The sequence below is a fragment of the Chroicocephalus ridibundus genome, chromosome 11 (assembly GCF_963924245.1).
Source record: "Chroicocephalus ridibundus chromosome 11, bChrRid1.1, whole genome shotgun sequence".
Lineage (NCBI taxonomy): Eukaryota > Metazoa > Chordata > Aves > Charadriiformes > Laridae > Chroicocephalus > Chroicocephalus ridibundus.
The window spans coordinates 6,396,261-6,421,452 of NC_086294.1; the positions used below are offsets into that span (position 1 = coordinate 6,396,261).

General features: G+C 37.0%; 1 protein-coding gene across 14 annotated transcripts in view; it reads right to left on the minus strand.

Moving 5' to 3' along the window:
- The window catches only part of TENM2 (teneurin transmembrane protein 2), a 668,147-nt gene that overhangs the window by 511,774 nt on the left and 131,181 nt on the right, over nt 1-25,192 (minus strand). For all 14 annotated transcript variants that reach the window (XM_063349520.1, XM_063349519.1, XM_063349517.1 and 11 more), the window contains exon 3: nt 6,306-6,596. In XM_063349520.1, the coding sequence (XP_063205590.1) occupies nt 6,306-6,531 (226 nt within the window). In that variant the 5' untranslated portion in view covers nt 6,532-6,596. The remainder of the gene's footprint in view (nt 1-6,305; nt 6,597-25,192) is intronic.

A 25,192-nucleotide genomic window follows, 5' to 3' on the forward strand; every position in this document is an offset into this window, starting at 1 on the left:
TCTCTCAGAGGAGGACTCTTAACAGCCAAGATGCTGATCTAGAAGCTGGCTCAACTAGTCAAACAGGTAAAAGAGCAAGAGTTACACCTTCATTTGACAAGGCCCTGGTAGACAGTCCGGCTTCTCAGCGGTTAGTTCCAGTGGGTTTGAGCAACCAGCCTCACCCAGCAAATTAAGTCACAATGTCTGAAGGTATAAAATGGTGAAATGCCAAAACAGGAGGATGGAAGGGGAATGAAAGGGAAGTAGAAAGTAAGAGATTATCAGAAAACTGATTTATTACAAACCAGGGAGCTTGGTGCTCAAAAGAGAAAAAAAAAGGAAAAAAACCCCACAACACAAAAGAGCAAGAGGAAATGATTTCTGCCTCGGTACTCGGAAGTAGCCCGAAGACTGAGAGTCTATGCCAGGATGTTTCCCTGAAAAAACACTTCTAAACAGAATTCCTACTGATTTTATGTTATTGTAACTCAGACCTAATATATATGAAGTTTTAGTTTAATTCCTGTTTATCAGCAGATTTTAATGTTACAGCTCAAAAGGCCACTTGACTGATGCTAGAGTAAAAATGAGAGGAGATTAGATTTTGGGTTAGACTTTCGTAACATTTTCCTTTCCTAAAAGCATATTTGGGGAAGCGTGCTATAAAGGTTTGTAGTTTTATTTATTTGCTAGTCTAGTAATGCTACTACATAGTTCCATTATTAACAGTATCAATAGAGATGAAAAGTGCTTTCATGGTTTTAAATCACTTAACAATAAGAACAATGTAATCTTTTATGATTTGGGGAGGGAGTTTTTATTCAACATCTTTGCTTTATTAAATAAGGTATATATATTAAAATATAGAGTTTTATTTCTCACTAATGCTGCGCTTTCTAGAGAACATACATCGAACGCAGTTGTCTCACCTTAATAAATATTTTACACCGGGATCGCACATCTCTTAGGTAACCATCTTGATTCAACAGCAGTGCAAGTTGCATGCGCGTACCGGTTCTAACAGGACATTTGCCTTGAGGGCTTTCCTCCACACGAGCTCCCCTACATCTGACTCCATGTCAAGGGCCTCCTCCTGAAGCTTCTGCCGTTGCCCCGGCCTCCCATTTTGTTTGATTCTGTACGTCTATACATATTGCACAATGCCACTCGAAACCTAACATGGCAAAGGACAACTAAGAATGTTCTCCCATTCTAACCAGAACACAACAAAAAGTTTTATTTAATGTCTTTAATCCAGATCTCTACACTGAACATTCAATTTTCAAAAAGTCACGGGCTCTGGAAAGAAACACTAAAACTAAAATTAGTAAAACTCAGTTGGATTTGGAAGGGATACACTAATTTGAGCCTAAAAGTCGAGTACGACTCGTGTTCGATGACAAGATGACCAAAATCTCATCTTGGCGTCACTGGGAATACAAGCAGCGACACGAAGCCCAGTTAGCCTGAGAACTGGCGACAGCAACTTTACAGCAGCACATTAGTCGTTGCTGAACCCAGAATACCTGACCACAATAACTTTAAATCTGAACAAGCTTAATCACTCTCATGAAATGTTATTACTGCAGTGTGGTTCTTCAAATGTGTCCCAGTAAATTATTTGGTGTCAGATTTATGATGTGAAGAACAAAAAGAGAAAACAACATTTGCTTTCCTCACCAATCAGAGTCGCCTTAGCAGCAGCAGAAAACGTTGATTCGTCAAATTGGTTTGGGTTGCTTTGGGTTGTGGGTTTTTGGTTTTTGTTTGGGTTTTTTTGTTTTGTTTTTTTTTTTTTTTTTTAAATTGATATTTTTCTTCTTTCTACAAGAAACTTATTTAATATATATGGAGAAAAGATGCAATAGGAAATACCCAAGAGATGATGAGTAGTATGGCATAGTAACACAACTTCATGTAAAAGAAAACTGACTGCATTATACTTCCCAAGTGCCCCTCTCTGAGAATTCTACTGCGATAACGTAATTTTCTATTTGATGTTAATAAAAATACTGGTCAATCTTAAAGGACGTTATAAGGGATTTATTATAATCATTGTCACTACTTTTTTCTAACTCCCGTTAACAGACCTACAGCATTAAACAGGATACAAAACGCACAAGTTTTTACGTAGAAAAGAATAAAAAAGGGAATTTGAGCTGACATACAGAAAGGTCTTGGCTGCTGTTCTTTACTGCAATTATCTCGCCATACAAAAAGAGACACATACAAAGCAATCCAACTGTGGTAAAAATAATCAAAATATTTCAGAAAACCATTAGGTCCAGTTTAATATGATTGTGGTTTTTAGACTTATTTTTATTTTCAATCATATACTCTAGTTGTTCTAACGTTTCATAGCAGAGATTTACTGCTAAACTAGATCTGACCTGAGAATGAGAAAGCAGTCAATTCAGTATAACTATTGGCTAATGAATTTTACATCAGCTGAAGCCTGGTTTTTTGGCTCAGGCAGAAATACAAAATCCATGAGCTATGAATGCCAAGTGAGGAATGCTGGAATAGCAGGGTTTGCAATCACCTCTTTGAAACCCAGTTCAAAACCCCTAACAACTCAGTGAAGTGTTCTTTCAAGCACAATTTGGTTACAAAGTTTACTTGAAGAAAAGTTGTCTTTCAAAACAAGCTCTTTAAAGAAAAGTTTTCCAAAATCCTCATTTTTGGCTTCTAAGGACATCTACCTTCACCATGCTGTGTCAGCAGATGAAGTCAGAAAGAAGGTATTTTCTGTGGTTTTTTTTTTGTTTTTTTTTTTTTTTTTTTTAAAAAAAAAAAAAGGTTAGCGTTTGATATTGGTTCTCTTTGGTGGAAAAATACATGGCATGTAGAGAAATTCACGTATTACCAAAAGATTGTAAAATATTCCAAATATTCAGAGGTGTCAGAACTATTGTCAAGCTTTTCATATATCCTAGCAGAAAGTAGAAAAGTTTCTATCCATCTTAAAATACAGTATTCAAAAAGGACTCCTCAACTTTAAATAAAACTTGTAATATTTGATCCCTCAGATCCACTGAAGGACTGTATTTTTCAGATTGACTGAATAATGAATATCCAGTGCAGGTATTGAATTACAAATATGTTTCTATCTATATTAGGGAAAATCTGAGACAAATTAATAGCTCAAGCATGCTTTGGACCTGCCATTTTTAGCCAAGGATCTGAACGCCTGCTGGAAAGGTGACTGGAAAACAAGCTTGACACAAAAATACTAAACCTATTCTTACTTTGTACAAATATTATTACTGATACAGTAAAAACAGACTTTAAAGGGGGAATTTTATTACTTAGAAAAATTACGTGTAAACATCTTAGGAAAAGCACAGTAGAAGTAATGCTAGACTAAGGTGCTTAAGGCAATATACAGCCATATCATCCTTCATGCCTTTATACCAAAACTTCCAAACATCACACCAGCAAGTAGCATCTACAACAAAGAACAACTTCCTTTGGTAAGCACATTTGTCAACGATTAGCACAAAAAGCTTATTTCAAAACATGCAAACAGTGACAAAGTTTTTAAGTTGTATTCTCAGAGCTAAACTTCCATCAACGTTCAATTTTCCTACCAAATGCTTCATTCACACTAGCCTAAAGAGGTATTTATACTCCGGAGATCCGCTTTTTCATGAAGAATGAGACAAGTTAGAACAGGAGGACAATAAGATACTAAAGCAAATCAAGAAGATCTGTTTCAGACTTCTGAGCTCTGAATAGAGTTTTTGTTATTAGCATTTCACTGTTGAACCGTCATAAACAAAAATGGAAGTAGTACAACTTGATCTTATGCTTAACAGATTTTCGAAACTGAGTAACGTACGATCAGGCAGCAGCTAAAAACAACTGCTTGGAGCAGTTCCAGTGCCATGGTTAAACCAGATACTTTTCAGTAAGTCAATTACATATAGCTTTACTAACAGAAGAGACAAAATATTGAGGAAAATATCTACAATTGCTTAAAAAAAAAGTCAAGCTTTTTTATAATAGAAGAATAAAAAATTCTCTAAAGACTATTTATTTTAAGCATGTTTATTTCCTACAGAATTTAATCCCATCAAAACACCCACTCAAATTTAGAATAAATTTACATGTATAAATTCCTAGATGTCTGCAGCTGGGAAACGCATGCGTAAGATGTAATGAACGGTATTTCCTACCATTTGAACGACACTTTTATCCATATAGCATTCATGTAGAAAGTAAGAATGTGTAGAAATCTAAAACTACATCTACTTGTCCCATTATCTCAGACTTCATGTCAGTAGAGGAACTGTACAATCAGAAAGACACTGAGCTTCCAAATACGGAGAATCATCAGCCAGACTTATTTTCTAAAGAAATTTTCTTTTTAAACTTAACAAAAGCAGCAAAATAAGGAGTTAATGTTCATATTATTTAACAAAAAAAAACCCCAAAACCTTACTTTCTCTCTCTAAAATAAACTTTATTCATCTAGACATAACAACACTAGCATGGGGAAAAAAAAAATAAAAATGAGCATTTCAATTCAGTTACCAACAATTTGCACTCCCCTTCATAAAGAGGGCAGATAAGAACACATTAAGAGCAGGAGGAGGATGAACAGTTGTCAAATCAGTAATCAAGAGAAATAGAACACCCTCATGAAATGCCAAATAATGACCTGGAAACTAAAATGAGGCACTTGAGCTGAAGCATCAATCACCCAGATAGGGAAAAGTAATATTTAGATGACTCCTGTACACAAAGGCTGAACAAACCACAGTGAAAATGGCTCCTATGATCTAGCCCCAGTTTGATGCGTTATCGCTGGGTAAATACCTATAAGCAAAGAAAGGCCCTACAAGAACAGAGATTACCTCAGAAAACAGAATGGGGTGTTTGACAGACCAAGCACACTGCAAACACTTCCAAATGTATGTACACAAATGCGAGAGAAACAAGGGATTAGACAAGGGTTTAATTAGTGATGCTAATTAATAGATATTTTGATTTAAAGGTGAAGACAGACACTGACTGCTGGCAGAAAGCTTCAAATAAGTTGCATGACATGATATCAAGTATAAAAAAAGTGACCTTTCATTGAATGATCTCCACAGAAAGGTGTGATAACTTAGAATTGCTTGAGTCACAATATTAGAAATGTGTAGGAGAGAACTATCATACGTCACTAACAAGCAGAAACATAAAATAGTACAGTTTAGGCAATTAAAGATGTACTAGGTAATTTGCCTTCCATTGAGAGGGCCATAAAGGGCTATACATTTACGCCTATACCTTGCTTGATATAAACCACATCTGATACTTCAACTGAAACTAAACCATGTTATTTATTTTAAAAACCGTATCTAATTGTTGACTGAGTGGCAATTTAATCAGGCTATTTGGTTAAGTTAAACGGCTGATTAGACACCGTTGCTATGAAGCAATGTTCACGAATGGTTTCAGCACACAGACTTATGATTTACTGAGATAAGTAAATAACTGAATGAGAGTAAAACTATGTGTGTGTACAGTGCAAAGGCAACTAAAAACATTCAGATTGATAAGTCACTGGACATAACAGGTATTTAAAGTGAGGAACATTTTATAAAAGAAGAGTTTACTTCACCTTACTTACAAGTTCACAGAGGCAGGTTATTTCAAATATTAGTTCTAGGATCTCAATGCTGTGATAACATATTATGGCCTATTATAAAAGTAATTAGATGGGTTTTCTCCTCCCAGTTTTTATGAGGTGAAGGGTAAGCAGTGACAAAATGAAGTCAGAGGAAAAAGCATTCCCGTTCCAACATTTCAATTACACAGCAGTTAAGAACAGGAAGGGAATTCTGAGGTACCTGGTTAATAATGAATCTACATTGGCCATATGGGGTCTTACCATAACAGTGTTTTAGTTATCTTTTCAATACAGGTACTCTGTTAGAGAATAACAAGTTTAGGTGAAAATGCCATTATTATTTCTAAAATGAACCTAGGAAGTGGAATACAACGTTTGCATATTTGCCAGCCCTGAGATTCGTGACAAATACAACATCTGCTTAAGGGGCACTAGCGTTTCTGTTTATCCAACATTTTGAATGGTGGATCTTGGTTTGCCTCATTTACAAATAGTGAACTCCAACAGCATCAGAAATCTGAGAAGAGAAAGAACCTCCTAATTTAAGACAAAACAGTTGAAGTGATGGTAAAATGGCATCCATTCTCTTTCATTCGTGTTCTTTCGTCACAACTCCTTATAACTCTTGGTATACTTTAACAAGCAGAAGAGATTGTCTACCAAGGATCGCTGCAAAATAAACAAGTTCTGACTTTAAACATACCTTGTCTTGGAAACTCATCTGACTCCCTGTGAACCAGGTCAGAAACTCGATTTCCATAGTGCATCCTGGTGTCATGATCATACGCCTTCAGCGTCTCACTGGAGCTGTAAGACTTCTGAGTTGGCACTCTGCAGTCTTCGCTGTCCAGTGAAGAGCTTGTATAGCGACATTCCTTTCCACACCGGCCCCTCGTCAGAGAACGGTGTCTTCTATCTTTTATATCCATTGTTCTGAGTCAGGGAGGACGTCTTCAGAAAAGCCACTCTTCTATTTGGGGTCAGTCACTGTCACCTAAAAACAGGAAAAGATAACAAAAGAGTGAGCGATATTGCTACTACATTTTGGTTTATTCTACTTCTCCTGACTTATCCTTGAAGAACAATGTCGCACAGATCGAGAAGAAAGAGAAAAGCCACATGATCCATCCTTAGAAATTGAAATAATTGACCTGAATGGGCGGGGGGGAAGAAAATCAAATGCTGTAAGAGAATTGCATTCTATCTAAATTATCATCTCATTGAAGAGTTTAAAAAATAATGATAAAACAAAAACACTGTTAATCTTTTGATTTTGAATGAGCACTGATAACAACACGGAACCGACAGAATAATATTTGTTCCCATTATGCAATAGTATAAAGAAAAGCAGAATCCAACCAGCTTTAATTATCTCCATTCTTCCTGCAGGAGGGCTTGCAATTAAGAATGAAGCATGCAGGAGAGTTGCACAGAGGAGATTATTCCTCTTCAGCATTAATGCATTACAAAGGTGTACATTATCCTGTAACAATGTGTTCGCAAGCAGCAGCAACTGATTTTATTGCCCCTAGATAACATAATCCAAGGCCCTGTTCTCAACAAAAGGTTGGACGAGGTATCTCCAGAGGTCCTTTCCAGCCTCGACACTACTGCCTTTTTATTATTCTTTGAGCACGCTGTGGGAATTGGCTGCTCTTGTGCCCCACAGAACATGACTAGATGCTCTTCACAGTCCCTCAAGATGACTGGTTTATCCATCTCAGCAGTTGGAGCTCTTAAAAATTGTGTAAATATCTTCTTGCTCATTGGACCCGAAAGAGATAGATTCTTACAGTCTACTTAATTAGGACACCCTTACTGTGGCATATATACTTTAACATATGCCTAGTTAGCATGCATAAACTGCGAAATGAAAGATACCATAGAAAGCAAGAAGTGCACAAAGCATGAGCACCCTGACCACTGGGGTACTAATTATTTTGAGTTGGTATTTGTAGCTATGCCTTTCTCTCATGGCAGCCTATGCCCAGGTCCGTACTAGTGCTGAGAAATCCTCATGTCAAAACTTTTTGCTGTAAATGAAATCTTCCCCCACAAAAAATACCCAGATTTGCTAACAAGCAAAAATTGGAACAAAACCTCTGCTTTTCTATACACGGCTAAGGAGGTGAAGAAACGGCCTTGGCAAATTTAGCTGGAATAGTCGAAGACATTTTCCTTCCCATTGTCCCCTTTCAGTTGAGGTGCCTACTGGAGAGCCCACCCAGCAGAACAGGAGCAGGTCCTGCACGCCACCTACACCCAGTCCCAGGCCAGAGTCTTTACTTAAACTACCAAAGCCCTTCAGCAGGACAATTCCTTCTGCCCCAAGGTAACAAACCCCAGGAAAAGACGACAAAAAAAACCTGAAGGCAGTCATGTCTTTCATTGTTGTAATAGTTTGCACCCACAGGACTAGAAGTCCTAACACTGGCATAACTATTGGCTACATCATGGCTTTTTGCCTGGAACAGTTTATGTCCCTTAGAGAGAATACGTGTACTTGGCCAGAGGAGCTACTGAACTTAAGAAAAGGTTTCTTGGCTTCATTTAGACTCTGACATTTAGACTTCTTGTCTGTTTTTTTTTTTTTCTTTCTGTATTTTAAAGAAGAAAGTTAGGTAACGAGGAGAAACAGCTGCTTTAAGCCACCCACAGGTACTTGGCAATCTGTGAGCAGTAAAACGTGTAAACATGCTTACTTTTTTCTCCTTTTTCTCTTATTTTTAACTATGATGGTACATTTGAGAGGGGAAAAAAAAACCCACAAAACAACACACACAGAAAAGCCAACACATAATCAGAAGACATTCAGCACTTAGAACTAGGAGGGCGAGTTTTAGAATTTTATATTAAAGAGAAAGGAAGACTCAATATACGCTCCCGTTTCTCACTTCTCTGAACGCGTAGCAGCTAAACTGACTTCTCTAGATCTGAATTACTCAGCTCAATTCTTTGGTCTTGTAATATTTATTAAACTGTACAGCATGTTAACTGTAAAGCATGTTAACACTGGTGGCACAAACACTTGCTTGAAGTTTGCGGACATATATGATTGTTTAGACTAACAATGCCTGTCTCTCTCATACCAGTTCAATACTATCTCATCAAATTCAGATATCAACATATGACAATTATAAAACACAGAAACAGATGAACACAGTACAGTATTGAGTAAAAACTGCCAATTACTCTCTAGATGTCTTCACGCTACTGTTCAATACAAAAGCCTATTATTCCTTATAAAGGTATTGTCTATCAGTTCAGAAAAACAAACAGCTTTTTGTTTTTATGATTGCTAAACTTTAAGCTGTCTGGCCTGATTTCCATTTTTCCTGAAAGAACATTTAATTCCTTGTTATTATAGTTAAAAGAAGGATTTATTACATCTGAGATAGAACTGAGTATTTCCATGATATTAGCTCATTAAGGCATCTTCTCAGGCAGACAAGGTTTTTTGAAATTGTTCCCCCAATAACCATTCTTTTGTAGAGTTTTGTGCAATTAACCTGCAAATGCAAAAATAAAAGGAAATGGTAAGACAATGCCCTACTGTTGATAATGTCCCGAAATATTCCCCACTGTCCTGTGCAGAATGCAAGGTGCAACGCCTGCACTGTTGTTACCATGACAAGTCCAACAGGTTAACACAGGAAAATAAATGTAGAAATATGATAAATATGTCCAAACAGCTTTACTCTGACCTTTCTTAAGGAAAATCTTGTTACAAGACTCAGACATCACAATAATTTGGTGAATAACTTGGTCTTTGTAATACTGTACTATTAAAAATTTCTTGAACTTTTCTAAATTTTAAGAGATGCTTAAAAATATTGTAGATAATCTGAAAAACATTTTTATTGGAGCTTTCATTCCATTATACGTTCATATTTATTACAGTACTTCAGATTATTTTTTTCTGATTTTTTATTAATTGAGGACAAACCCCAAGCATCTGAGACCAAATACATCCACCTAAATGCAACAAGATATTATTCTCATAGATTCTTCTCTCGTCCTCATCTCTGCTTTGGGGATTTCTATGAACAAAACAGTCAGGCAAAAAGCAGTTCCATGGCATTGTTAACAAACCACTCAAAATCCTACAACGGTATCACCATACACCGCTTAAAATACAATGAAATGAAGTTGTAACTCCTAGAAAACTTGCTTCTCAGTTTTCTCATACTCATCTTGAGTAGATGAAATACTGTTGCAATTGACTGCTAAACACCTTCCCTGATAGACAGTCAATCTTTACGTAATGTATTCCTGGCGAGATTCAATTTGAGTTTAAAATTCCTGATACTCATTGACTTGCCTGTCTCAAGGGCACTGTATGAATGGTTTATTTTGAGTAATTGACCTAAATACTAATTGATTTAATAACTTCTTTTGTTCAAAGGATTCCACTAAGATTGCTCATATTGACCCACTTATACTATGCAGTAGTACAACCACTAACAACTGACTTCAACTGTTTTTTCTCATCTATTATTGTTTTAGTTATCTATGAAGCACTAAGAGGACTCCCATCTAACTTTCTGAATCAGGTACTTATGGTTTGCAAAAGGGTTGGGCGAGTTTCAAAGGGGTACAGTCTCAGCTGCTGTAGACCTTCCACAGACAGCAAGTCCAAAGCAATAAGTGGGACATGCTGTATTTGCTGACGCACAGACATATATGACACGTGTCACAACTTACATGTGTCCAATAAACTTTAGACTCACTGTTCACACAATGTAGGACTTCTTGTGTTCATGCGCAGCAGCTGTTTACCTGGACACGACTACAGCAGTGGTAACAAGCGGGTAAGCACTAACTCTGGGGTAGTGCAAGGGCATTAAACCACTGTATGTCTGGGGGGGGGGGGGGAAAGGGGAGAGCAGGGAGGCAACAGGAGAAGTGAGGAGCTGAGAAGTGAAAACCAGTTTTTTGTTTAGGGGTTTTAAAAAAAAATAAAATTGACCACTTCTTTTTGTGTTAGCAAAGTCAAATCAATAGGAGGTATGGAGGGAGGACTCAAAGTGAATTTTAATGGCTTAGCAAAGCCTACGCCAGAACTCTTTAAAACTGAAGTTGCTTCATACGCTGATCTTACTTAAGTTATGTGCTTGCTTCTTGCATTTTCTAATGATCCCTTCTACTGTTAACGCATACACGGCCATTAGAACTGCCACTCACAACAGAGAGAGTGCAGTAATCACTTGGAAGTTCAAGAGAAAACAAAGCACTTCACATTTACTTTGTGCCCCTAAATAACCTAGCACAACTAGATCAAAACATTACAGTAGTGCTTACAATATTAGAAACGGTCTTTTTTTTTTTTAAAGAAGTAGTACACTATGTACCAAACTGTTCATTAAAAAACAGGTCTCTTAAAAGCCTGTACTTCTTTTCATCATCAACACAATTGGAAATAAGCTTGTGATTTAGAGATTCAAATGCTGTTCATTATTTTATGCAAAGACTGTTTTTGAAATGAGAAAATTAAATAATTCAGCTTTGGCACAGTACAAGTTTTCAGGGAATAAATAAAAGGGATATTTAACTACTGTATTTTTTGCTGATTTTATTAAAATTAGTGAAAAACTACATCTACACTTCTACATCACCTCTGTTGTTTAAAAAAGGCAATAAATAAAATGCAATTTTTTAAATAAATACTACTCCAGTATGTACACTTTGTTACATGAAATAATTTTGATGACAAGTATCCTGGTTGTAATTTGGGCCAAAAAAACAAAGTATGTAACACCAAACAGAATGTCCAAATAATGTAACCTCATTTTCCATCGATGAGCCTTTCTTCTGATTTTTCATATTCTTTTTTTTCTCTCCAAATACTGAATTTTCCTTTTAGCATAGCTACTCTATGTACTGCATTGAAAATTACATGTATTTAGCATGACACGTGAAACAGCTGTTTCAGAACAGTTTTGATGAATGAGTTAAGTTTAAGTAATAGAAGACATACAGTGCTTATAAGCATTCTGTGTTGAGCTTTATGCAGAGAAAAACAGCTTTTTTTTCTTTTTTTTTCCTTTTAGTAAAGAAAAGCTACAGGAACTGTTTTCAGACTAAGGGCAGTCAACATTGTAAACACAATAACAGAATCAAACACTGTGCCAAATATTTATATTCTACATGTATCTTTATCTACTTAAATATACATATTTTTATTTCCAGACTATCTTCTGAGATTTCGGTACTCCAGAAACTTCTTACAAATCCCAGAACTGTTTAAATCTATTATGAAAATAACATCCCATTAAGAAAATAACATGCCATCAAGAACTGATGAAAAGCCTGGGAGCTATGAGACAGCCTTCTAACAATCTTAGTCTCACATCATTCACTGACTGCAAAGGATTAACCCCTTATTTTCCACTGAGGGTTGGGCAGTGAGGGTTGATAGATGTAAGCGCATCCTCTTCTCTGTACTGAGAGGCTTCAGAATCGCAGTTGTCACTGAGGAAAAATGGGGAGTTTCTTTCGTAAAGGTACTTTATGTCAGTGGAAAAAGCAGCTAGACAAACTTGGATACAAATTCCTAAATGTTATTAAATGTGGCTTCTAGTGGATGAACTTCATGAGCTGCGGTTCACCACACATTCGTAAGTTGTACCAGTGAAATTTCACTATTACCTAAGCATCTGGCAGCATTCAAGGACTGAGGCAGAGTGTGACACATACGAACCAGACAATTCTTCACTTTCATTTCATCTGCTATGAAATGTGTGCTTTTCTGAGAACAACCTGAGAACTAGCAAGCTTGACAAACACATGTGATAGGTTCCAGAGCAGAGCAGGAAGAAAAACATCGGCCTTTAAGCCTTCATCACCCAAAACTAATTTAGTGCCTCGATTAGGTCACACAGTACATTTCCATGATTCTTCTTGAAAAGTTATTTTAAACTCACTAAAATATTACTTGCATCCTACATATTTCAGTAGCTCGTCATTGAAAGAGTATGGCAACTATTGTGTTGATTCCCATCCTAGATGTTACACCAGCCATTAGAAAGAGATTGCGTCATACAGACACAGGAAGATGTGCGTGTTTTGTAAAAATACGTGACATGAGCAATGAAAAAAGTACAGGCATTTGCAAATAGCAAAAAGTTTAACTCATTTTTCAGAGAAGGGCTTATAACCCGCCCAAATTAGTACTAAGCAGAACATGTAAGTTATAAAGTGATGCTCCAGTGAAATCTACTTTTTGTCCTAGATACACAGAGGTAAAGCAGTAAGAAACGAGTTTGAAGGAGAAGTAAAGAAAGGAAAGCGACGGAACAAAAATTTTTCTGTGTCCTGGAGTTTCTCATCAAAGTTTTTAAGTTTTATCTCTTGGAGAGTGTTTTTCCTTCTTTTCTGAATGAGGTATTAATTCCCCCCCGCCCAATTCCAAACACCGCCCAAATAAAAGAAGCAGAGGTTTTACTCCAGGATAATATATTTCCAACTCAAAGCTATTTACAAATATTCATTAGGCTTTAGGGCAGCCACAACAGCTAAATCTTTATTATTCTTATTCTACAGAAAAAGTTAACACCGAAGGAGTAAGTGTCCCACCTGAGGTCATACAACAAGTTTCCTGCACACTAGGAGCCCGAGTTCCAGTTCCTGGTTTCCTGCTCACAGTACAATTGTTATCTACTTCCATCATTCAACGCAGTCAGACAAAAAAAAAAAAAAGAATCAATTCACCACAGAACAATACAACAAGCCAACTTCTCAACTAATACAATTACTTAAAATTAGTATAGCTGAACAAGTTCACAAAATGGATTTAAAGATCAGATACAAACTGGCCACTTCAAAAGACTACATTTGCTAAAAATAATTGCCTGAAGAACTTTATTAGTCTTCTACTGCCTAGAAAGAACAAACAATACTATTATCTACTGCTAAAATGCCGTTAATGAAGAAAGGTAGAATAATTTATCATTGCATAATTAACACAGTGCAGCTAAGCATGCTTTAACAATTCTGTATAATAGTTTCCTATCACTAGAGAATACTTTTGAATCAGGAAATAATTGTCTAAATAATTTTTCATTAAGTCTTTGATCAAACTGATCAACACTTATAGAAGATAGATAGATCTAAATGCCCATGCAATGATTGACAACTTGCTTTACTTAATTGTCCATTGGTGATGTTCTTTTTTCCTTCTAGTCTTAGACTAGAATACTGACGTTAATTAAGTTAATGGGATTTTTAACCTTATTAGCAATGGAGCCAAGACACCAAGCTGGTTGGAGCACAAGTTATGCTCCTGCCATTCCACCTCTCTCTTGCTTTCACCAACACTTAGTCTTTAGTTCATTTAATTTTCTACCAGCATTTTCCAGTGTTCTGTCCTCTTGCCAGGCTCCTCTGTCTTTCTGTTTTCTCAAAAACCTTATTTATCCCCATAGTTTCCGTTATGCTGTTCATTTCCACAAGCCTTTTCCTTCACACCCAGGCTAATCCATCAGCTGTCTCTGAGAACTCCTGGGCACCATGCTTTCAAATGAGACTCAAGAGTTTTGATTTTAAACATATGACTGTGCTATAAAGTTAGAGAAATGTAACTGACATAAAAGGGCTTGTACTTTTCTTGCATCCAAGCAGGTCCAATGCCAAGAATTTTAAGACAGTTCCTTCCTAATTCTTCTCCACTTCCTTATGTTAAAACATTCTGTAATTCCAGACCTCTTGGGCCCCTTCATTCCTGCTGGCAATAGCAGAGGCTGTACCATTGGGGAAAAGATCAGCCAAAAGAAAACCAGCAGGAACATACCTTTCATTTCTTGTTTACTCTTAATAGATGAATACACTGTTAAGGGGGAAGTTTTCCAGAATGCGAGATCAAGCAAAGCTCATGTGTACATTTCATCAGAGGATGCTACTCTAAGAAGATCATGTTGCTGAAGAGGTTTCTCAGCAATTTTCAAACCTCAACAAGACTATTCTCAGAACTCATCAAATGTAGTAATCATGCAAACAGTTATGAGTTTAGGTACTTTACTTATCATTTCAGTTGAGAACACCACCTGCTTTTGACTCTAAATTTACCTCAGTCCCTCTCATTCTGTCCAAGAAACATTCCCCTTCCTTCTTTAAAGCTTCCATGAAACATCTCCTACCTCAAAATGATACTAGCAATTTTCACATGCTCATTAACAAGATGCTTTAATATGCTTTCTCCCTGCTAGCAGGGTCAACCTATGAAAATACTCTTGGAAGGCGGCTTTAATAGAGACCATTTTTAAGATTGTACAAACTTACCATGATACTAAAATGCAATGATTTTTAAAATGCCTAATAGTATTTAGTAGAATTTCAATAAAGACAGCTATTCCCAATTACACAAGTAAATAACCCACTGATACTAAGCTCTGATACTTCCCTGGGATGGATGGGAGGGTGAAGGGGGGGAAGAAAAAAAAAAAAAAAAAAAGGAAAAAACTGAGTACTTTTGTTTGTGTAAACTATTAACCCTAGTCCTTGGGAGTTCTCTGCTTTTGTAAACATAAGATTTTATCAGAAATAACAACTTCCTAAAGTGATCCTTTGTTTTAAAGGTTCAAGGTAAGCTAAGAAAAAGGGAAAAAAGAAATATGAACGGAAGACAACAGAACACCATGTTAAGGCACAGGAAAGAGATGACATATCTCAACAGCTTCCATAAAAGTATTTTCTGAAACATTTTAAATTCTAGATCACCTCACACAGCGATGAAACTTTGCGTAATGAAGTAAGAATGCTGCGCTATAAGTTTCTCAGCTAACAACTACACCTCAAGTGTTGTTCCGTCTTTCAATCAAGGAGAATGAATTGCTTTATAAAAATTAATTAAACCTCAAAGCAATGGATAAAATGAATACAATTACTATACAACATGACCAGCTGTAACTTAACATGTCTGAAGTGAACTTCCAGCGTCCACACAGCAAGGGGTTGGTAGGGACCGAATTGAGGTCCTGTCACCCTGAAGGCTGGCCCACCCAAACCTGCAGTGCAAGGTTTGCTTGCATATTACCATAGCAGAAGACAACACAAAGGGTTATCTTGATTAATGGAAATCTTTTTAGTAACTGAAGTCAAGAAAAATACCCTTCTAGGAAATCAACTGGTCCAAGGCCACAAGGAGCAGCAAATACCTCATACTATTGCACAATCACTGTGCAGACATTACTACATCCCCTGTTCCATCTCCAAATCATGAAGAAAAAGGCCACATTGCTCTGAAGGAAAAATCACTCCAGAGAAAAGGCCATATGCTTCAAGACATGTTAGCTACCTAGTCATCTAAGACACTACATGTAATCCAATGTATACTCTCACACTGCAACTTCCTTCCGCAGACGTCTTGGATGGGACCATCATTTTGCCTACTATAGTCTATCTGTGGGTGTCTCCAAAGAAAGCTTGGCATTTGCTGGTGGATAAGAGGTTTCCTCTGTGTCATTTTGTCAGCAGTCACTGCTCACGTGGCTGAGCTGTCAGAAGCAAGCCCATCCTGGCTCCTCAGCTGCCACAATTCTCAATCCGGTATTTGATCTTCAGCCAACACCTACCAGGAGGTGCCTCAAGGCACCTGGAGACTGCAAGGTCTTAAGCTGTACCAGCACAGAACACGGGAGCTCACATAGGGATATTCTCAGATAAGCTACTGCATGAGAAATGCAACCAACCATCTCCTACTCCCCATGCAAGTTTTAGAATGCAAGAACAGTCACAAGGAAGTAACTAGTTAAAAAACACTCTCAAAACTGCAAGAAATCTTTATAAAATTCGTTTTGTCCTTTCTTTCCATTGCCATTTCACAGAACAATAACAAAGCTGCAATGTCTAATTTCTTCTCAAGACTAAGCTCACTGCATTAAAGCCAGCCCCCACAATTTTGCCATCTGGTGCCTAGATTGCCGTGTATCCAGAACAGAGATGCCTACATTCTTCAACTGCCACGGTCTAACTTTCCAGGCAAAAGGATCAGCATCTTGTGACAAGGATAGAGATTAAACCTAAGGGAACCTGGCAAGAAAGATTTAAAATACATTTAAACCAAATGTTATTTCACCTACCATATTGAGCTGTACCACTGACTCTTGCAAAATAAAATTTATTACATCAATGAAGATACTTGGTTTAAACTAAGTATTTATTGTATCTGTACAGCTATACAGACATCCTGTTCTGCATCCGCAGTACATGGAATTGAAAAGACTTTAAAATAGCTATTGAAATTACTTATTCTCTAAAGATATTGGAATTGATAAAATTTATAGCTTTGTTTTTCAAAACAAAACTTAGTTGATTCTCCTACTAAGGATTAGATGTTATGTACTGAGAAGAAAAATAAAGAATGCAGTTGAACAAAAAATACATTATAAAACTAGAATTCTCTACAGTCATAACCAACTTGTTAAACATAGTTAAATATAGGCCTTTGAACGCTCTCTTTTTTTGCCAACCTGTATTATCTACCTAGGTAAACGATTTCTTAATATTATTATTTTTAGCAGTACTTTACAGATGGCAACAGTATTGCATCGAGTTCTGTTCCCCCCACAAAACAAGAAAGATGTTCATGAACTGGAGCAAGTCCAGGGAAGGCTGCCAGAGTCTCAAGAGACTGGAGCATGTGATCTGCGTGGAGAAATGAAGGAACTGGGCTTGTTTTACCTGACAAAAAGATGGCTAAGCAATGGCTAATAATGGGCCTCCCCTGGAAGAGGGAGCCAGGGAGGGGAACCAAAGGCGAGGGAGAAACCATAGGCACAAACCGAAGCACGGGAAGTTCTGATCGGAAATGAGCTGAGCTTACAGCCTTAAAAATCAGCGCCTTTTCAATTAGAACATTCATCTAAGCTTGCAGGTTTAAAGCTGAGTTTAAAGCTTCAATAGCACAATAAGGCAGTGGCTACATTACATCTGCACACGTACAGCAGATTGCAGAGGGCCAGCAAACATCACTGCAGTGGGGTCCTTGCTACACAGTCATGCTGGTGACAGAACAAAAGCAAGTCACACAGAAATGGTGTGCCAGAGAAAGCAGAATGGGCTTTGTTGCTTCTTCACTTTCACAATACAGATCACCTGAGGGAACAGAAAACGCCCAAAATGTAGTTCTAGAGTGAAGAAAATCCATAGGGACCAAAAGCACAGTTTAACAAAAGTAACAAGCACAAGCTCCATCATAATTCCCAAGACACTCCGCAAGCTCATACATTTCCAAACATGTCATTTGACAGCGCTGACTTTCAAACAGTCCCTTAAAAATATGAAAATAACCCCAAAAGAAAACAACTCTGCCATATGCTATAATGACACTACAATAAATGTAAAGAAAACAACACATGAGAAGGAATTGTAACCTCTAACACCCGAGTCCAGCACGCCACCAGTCACAGCCACATCCCCATGCCATGTAAATCAACGCAGACGCATTCTTTTTCCACTGAGGATTTTGTCTTTTGTTTGGCAGCCCAGCAAGCATGGCATCCACCTGTGCCTATCCCACAGATATGTAGCAAATGACCAACTTTAGATCTGTGTATGTGCGCAATACTGAGATATAGGGTGCATTATTCTATCTGAAAACCTACAGATTGCCATAAAACAGAAAAAAAAAAAATCAAAAGCTGAAGTTGTTATAGCGATTTACCTACCAAGTCCTCCCATTTCTATTTCCACTGCAGAATATGGCACAGATAGTAGGTATGAACCCATGACTCCAGAGAAGTCAATGGTGTTTTATCTTTCTGTATAATCCCACCTGCCAAACTGCCAAAGGCTTGTTATTTTTAGTCAATATACTGGGATGGTGGGGGGCTAACAATTCCTCTCTGCTGTATTTAATTCAAAGCAGAGGCAATTCTCTGTGCATGGAGAACGCAAGCTACTAGGCCTGGATATACAGACGGAACAGCTATATAACCGCATCCCTGCGATTTGTATAGGAAAGGTTTGGTCCCCCAGGACCATCACAGGTGTCCTGGTGAACCAGGAAGGAGACTATCCATTGCTACGAGAGTTAGTTTTTAGTTATTGTCAGAGGAAGAACTGTTGTCCTCTGAGTAGGCCAGAAAACCATTTTAAATTTTCTGTGTTTTTTTTGTTTATTTTATTTTACAGGTTTTACACACCACACAGTCTTATTCTTGAGGAAACCCAAAAGAATTGGAACTGATCTCTAGAGAGAGCGTCACCTATGGTAACTGCATCAAAGAGTTGTGATTTCTTAGTGTAAAAAGCAAACAAACTAACTAAATACTCAACCTTTTCCCCAGCATCTTCACTTCCCTACAAGTGCTTCAAAGAGCTGCAGACCATCTGTGGAGGATTAGGGACCATTTCTGCCAGCAGAAATTGTGAAGGAAGGAATACCTCGATGCAGTACGTGAACTAGTGTTGGTAGTTCTTGAGATGTGCAGGGTCAATAAAGTATCCTAATTAACCATCCTTTGTAACTTGCTTTTTTTGCAGTTATCTCTGAGATGAGTTGCCATCGTCGTTGACTGGTCCCTAATTTCAAGCAATATATTTCTATGTTCATGAAATTTGACCACCCAGACACCACTTCTGGCTTAATGGTAGTCACACATGCACCTCAACCCCTTGGACAAAGACTACAGTAAGTAACATCCTACTACATCTTTCACAAATGAATTAACTAACCCTCCACCCATTAAAGCATTTCTCCTCTTCACAAAGGAAAGCATTGCAGTCCCAAAATTTAATACATAAAGTTACTGAGGCAGAAAAGAGCAAATTCATGGAGCAACCCTGCTATTTAAAGCCTCCCTTAGCTTCAGTAGGTTTTTCTGCCTTACAGGCAGGGGGAGAAACAGTCTCCGATCTCTGTAACTCTCAGAGCAGGAAGGAAACTGGAAATAAACACTATAAATGCTTTATTATCCTGAACTGAAATCAATACACTATGAACAGTTTTAACCTAATTTACTAGGAATCAGAATTGGAATGGTATCTGACAAAGCTTTTCATATACATTAAGAGCCATCAAATTGTAAATTTAGGTCAATACTGAGACACACAATGACCTCCAGGTAAAACGATTCATATACCACTACCAATTTACTCAGTCGTCCAAATTACCTCAGTAATTTCTAACTTGCATGAAATCTTTTATGAATTATTAAAATAAAAAACAAAAAGCAAGATGTAAAAGAAAAGAAATTTCTTTCTTGACGCCATTTTCAGTGGCATGCATATGTGACTCTATGAAAGCAATTCTGCACAGAGTGGTTGAGACTGTGACTACCAAGCCCCAGAGGTGCCAGATCCCTGAGCTCAGGCCAAGGCCAAGTAAGGTGGGTCCTCAGGTACTGACAAGAGAACACCAGGTACCTCAGAATTAAAGAGCTTCTTATAAAACCTATACACGTCATACTCCCCAAAACAGAGTCTCCTACACAAAAAAGACCAGGATTAAAAACTGTATGTTTGAGTATTTCGTAAATGACATCTCTTACAGCACGACCGCAAGACAGAAATTGTTGAAGGACTCTAGACAACTCTAGTTCTGTCTTTGCAGTAACACAGAGTAACAGGTGACAGAGAAGACTGTATCTGAACGTAGTGCATTAGGCAGCACGAACACCTCCTTTCTTAGTAATGCAGACTGACTTCAGTCTAGAAAACCTGCTCCCTGAACCATACAGCCAACTTTCTACAGACAAGAGCTTTGTGCTTATACGAGCAGCTAGAATTTAAACGAGAAAAAGAAAACCAGTACTTGTTTAATCATATGCAATTAGATTAAAAAACAAACAAACTGAGAATCTGTGAATAAACCACTAAACTGGTTTCAATTCTAACACCATTAGAGATTGACTGTTTTTTTCAGCTACCATAAGAACAAAGACTTTCCACTTTGATCACTCAGCTCTCCCCTGTTTCATTCCCATTGCTTGAGGCAAGCTAAAGGAATGACAACTCCAGACCGAGCAAGCACACCAAGAGTTAACAGCTGAGAAGAGAAGCAACATAAATCAAGCTTCAGCAATTTAACAAGACTGTCCAACTCCACAATTTTGATTGAAAAGTAAGTTTCAGTCAAGATCTGATATACATACAAACTTACAAATTTCCTTGCTTGAATTTATGCATAGGGTATTTTTCCAAATAAATAAACAAGATATTTATTTACTTTGGCTGTAAGTCCCATACTTCGTTCTCATGAAAATATTGTCAAGAACAAAGCAGCCTGCATGAACGCTTGTTGCTTTATTATTTTTTTAACTGTTTAATTTTAAGCTTCAGGTCAACTTTCAACCACCTTTTTTGGGGCATTTTTTGGTTGTTTTGTTTTGTTTTTTGAAGTAGTGTAATAGGACGGTCACACACTAAAATAATAAAATGCAAAAAAAGAGCACAAGAAAAAGAAATACAATTCCCTAAGAGCAGCTTGCAGATCAGGTTTATCTCTTTGCAATTTAGAATTGGTGGTTATATTTATACATTACAAGATCTGCAGAGCAGAGGCTCTACACCACACAAATCTCAATGCCTAAGATTTAGGCAACTCCCCAAGAGACCTGTAGTAACCTAAACTGCAGCTGAATTTATGTAGGTAGAAAAACCTTTATTTGAAAGTAGTGAATTAAGCATAAAATAAAACTATTTATCTCATTCCCTATAAATATCTTCAATGAAATCTAGATATCTTGATGGAATCCTCGGTTTTCCAGTTGGATTGGCTTAAATTTTCAGAACTAATACTAGTTCTCAGAAATTCTAGCCTGAAGAAGCAAACTTTCCCCTCTATTTTGCAGAAGTGAAAAATGTTAGATATCTGCCTTTCTGTAAGTCATTTAGCCATCTGACATGTTTTTATATTCAGTATCAAAAACTTACATTAGGCTACTGGAATACTTTCCAATAATCAAGACTACAGAATTAGGAAATGTCCCATTTCGAAATTGAGTTTCAAGTGATAAGAATGAAACACAAATTGGTCCGTAGTTCCATGACTCCATTTAGACTGCACTAATATTAGCTCTGATACAGTGCAAGTGCATCAGCAGATGGATGGTCAGATCGGTGCTTCAAATGGCTATGATTTAAAAATTGTAATTCAACATGAAATTGTGACATATCAGCTAATTAAATTTTTTTTAAATTAAAAATAAAAATGCTTTTAAAAGTTATTTCTTTATATAGAGAGACTCATCCATACTTCCTAAGAATTCCAGAAATCAGATAAATCTAAGGCTAAGTCTACCGATCTCATAATTTATCAGAAGGACCAAAAGCATGTTTCCTTACCATTCCCAGTAAGAAGTTAACTTTGGAAACACAAGGTGTCATATCACGAAAATCACACATAATTTCTACTAAACCGTACACACATTAGATTAAAAATGCTGTGTTCAAGCTCCATAGTTAAACCAAACCTCTTTGACTCACGTTAGAGCCCTGTACAGTAATAAAAGACAGTAACATCAACGGAAAAAAGTATTCCAGGCAGCAGAGAATTTTGCTCTAGACCAGGGTGTCACAAAAAGCGAAACAAGTCACACCAAAAGTATCAAAAACAGATTTAATGGACAAGTAGGTACAAAATTTGTAGTGCAGCAGATAAAGTTAAAAAATAATAAAAATAAAATAATAAAAGGAAACCAATAAAGGCCAGAGCATGGTATAGACATTTCTCAGCAGTACACTGATACTACATAAGATTTTATTTTTCCTGTTTATAATCAGAACTTCATTAACATTCATTGGGTTTCAGCTACTTGATTTTGACCCATTTTTGCCTCTGCTTTTACAAACTAATTTTGACTGCTCCCCAAACCCATCTGCATTTCTGGAAATCCTACTCCTTCATTTCTCTTGGTTTCACAAATTCTAGGTGGAGTTACATTTGAAACAATCTACAATTCTCTTTATAAATGAATCCTGCGTGGGGCAACAGCACAGATTTGCAAGATTCAGCCATTCCTCATGTGCATTTCCAAAATCACTGAAATTTAATGAGTTTCTACTGTGTATATTTATATGCAACTCTTTGAAGTAATAATTACTAGCCAGTAACAGTCACTTGGAGAAATGGGTTGATAAAAGAAAAATAACTAATATGTTACCCTGGTATCTGCATTACCATTCAATAATACTTGTAACTGTTGTCCCGAATCTAAAATGACCAAACTCTAAATCCAACAAGTAATACTGACCAAAATTATGAATTTTTAAGCATGCCGAACATGCCTTAAAAAGTTAAGTCTAAAGACTTTTCCTCCCTGGAAGATATTTTTTTTTTTTTACCGAGACTCAATTCCCCTTTGTCCCAAAATAAATAAGATTTCATGCACAATTGAGTTTATCTGCCTCAAATCGATAAAAGCATTAAATCGATCTTAAAAAAAATAACATATAGTTAACCAATCTGATTATTACTGCAAGTCTTGTAGGAACACAGATGTGCTGAATATGAAATTTACTGGTTGAAAGGTACTTTGGAAGGTTTTTAGGCATTACTCGAATGCTTTGAAAACATGTGCAGCCACTTACAAAAAGTACTGAGGTGCTTCACCCAAGTTTGAAAAGGCGTGCTTTTTCACAGCATTAGTTTTATAATGAGTCTTTTCAGGCAAATTTCAAAGAATGTATGGTTCACATACTTTAAACCGAATTCACTTATAATTCACTATTTGACAGCGCTAATGCTTAATTGTTTCTAAAGAGTCTACAAAGCAAAACATTTCTTTTCTTATTCAACAAACATTTAACTAAAATTATGTTTTGCTTTGTTTTCACACTAAGGATTGAATTAGACACTATAATAGAGAAAAGCAGCCTGTGCTAGTTAATGTGATTTTAATTATTGTAGTCGCAATTCTCTGTGTTTTGTATTAGAAAGAATTTAATAAGACCTAAATTTTGGAATATGGCATTAGTGTTGATAGAAGAGGCTTTCTTCCAAGAAATTCTGTTTCATCATCCAAGCAATTCAAAGAATTACTGACAGGTGAGTTAACGCTAGCAGTGTGGAGGTTTGAATCCAAATATGGACACATCTGCATGTTTTCAAAAGCCTACAAAACCATAGGCATAGCTATTTTAAGCTGTAAGTGATGTTAATGAGAAGGACAAAGTTATTGTTTCTTTTTCAAGTTATAGAAATCTGATATTTTCTTATAACAGATTCCAGAAGCTACTTTCTGTTTAATGGTCTAAGGTTAATAAACACTTTTCAAATAATGTCATAATCTACTGTGTAGATCTTCAGAGCCAGTTTTATCTTCTTCACACAAAGATAATGATAATTACGAGCTCTGCAGCTCCTGTAAATCACTTCACCTCCACTGAGTTGATGGAGAGATGTTGATTTGCATCAGCAGAGAATTCTGCCAGTTTCTGCCCCCAAGCAGGGTTAGCATTGTCATTTTGGAAGCTCTTTTTCAATGAAAACGCCAAGTTGCATACCAGTAAAAGTTTCGATTTTGTCAAAAATACCTTTGCATTAAAATTTAAATACACCATTTAGAATTTCAGTCAACTCCTCACAATACGGAGTTAGATATCGGCCGATTCCAAATGTCTGAGCAACAGCAGACAATAACATCTCAAGGTCATTGGACATGTATGCCATGTTCACACTATGCACATTTTAAAACCTAAGAAGTGGAGAGAAAACATATAATTGTCAGGAAAGAGATCTGTATCACACCCTGGTCTACAATTTTGTAAAAGGCCTCTCCATTTCTTAAACTTCAAATACATTTAAAACACAGCAAAGCAATGCTGTTATCCTACCATCAGCAACGGAAAGTTTGCCAAGTTCTCTCTCTACAGGACATCGGTAGAGCACAGACAATTGAAATTTAAAATTAAGGCAGCTGGCAATTCTATCGAGATCTGAAACCTGCAGTTCTCACGCACTGGGCCTCCTCCCCTTCTCCCCCACACCTACTGCTGCTTCCCAGTAAGTACCCGAGGAGGACAGAAGTGTTTCTGACAACAGGTCCGTCCCACACAGCATCCTGTTTGCAGCAGTGGCAGTAAGCAGAAATCCACGGAAAAAGGAGAGAGGATGTAGGTTTTACATGTTGAAATTCAGAGTCCTTTTACCTCAGGATTTACTCGAACTGATGTGAGGAAACTCAAGCTGAAAGTACTTTTCAGTCTCCTCTGGAGCCTATGCCAATTTTTTGCAGCCACACTGTGTGTTGGCGTGAAGGCTCACAAGCCCAGGCTACCTGCTGTATGAAGAACCACTTTCATTCGTCCATTTAAACTCCAACTGGAACCCATATTTGGACTGAACATGCTTGCAAATGGCATGAACGTTATTTTTTAATAGAAAGTCTTCAAAAAGAAAAGAAGAAAGTTGAGAAGTCTTACATAATGTGGAAGGTTGGGCAAGATGACCTCCAGAGACCCCTTCCGACCTCAACCACTCTGTGATTCTGTGCTTTTTATCTCTAAAATCATATGTCCTTTTAAAAGACCATTAGGAAGACTTTTCACCAATTCCCTATGTACATAGATGATGAAGAGAAAAGGCAAAATAAGATGTAAGATTTGGACCCCAAACTTGTAGTATTTCATTACAAAACTTGAAATTAGTTGATT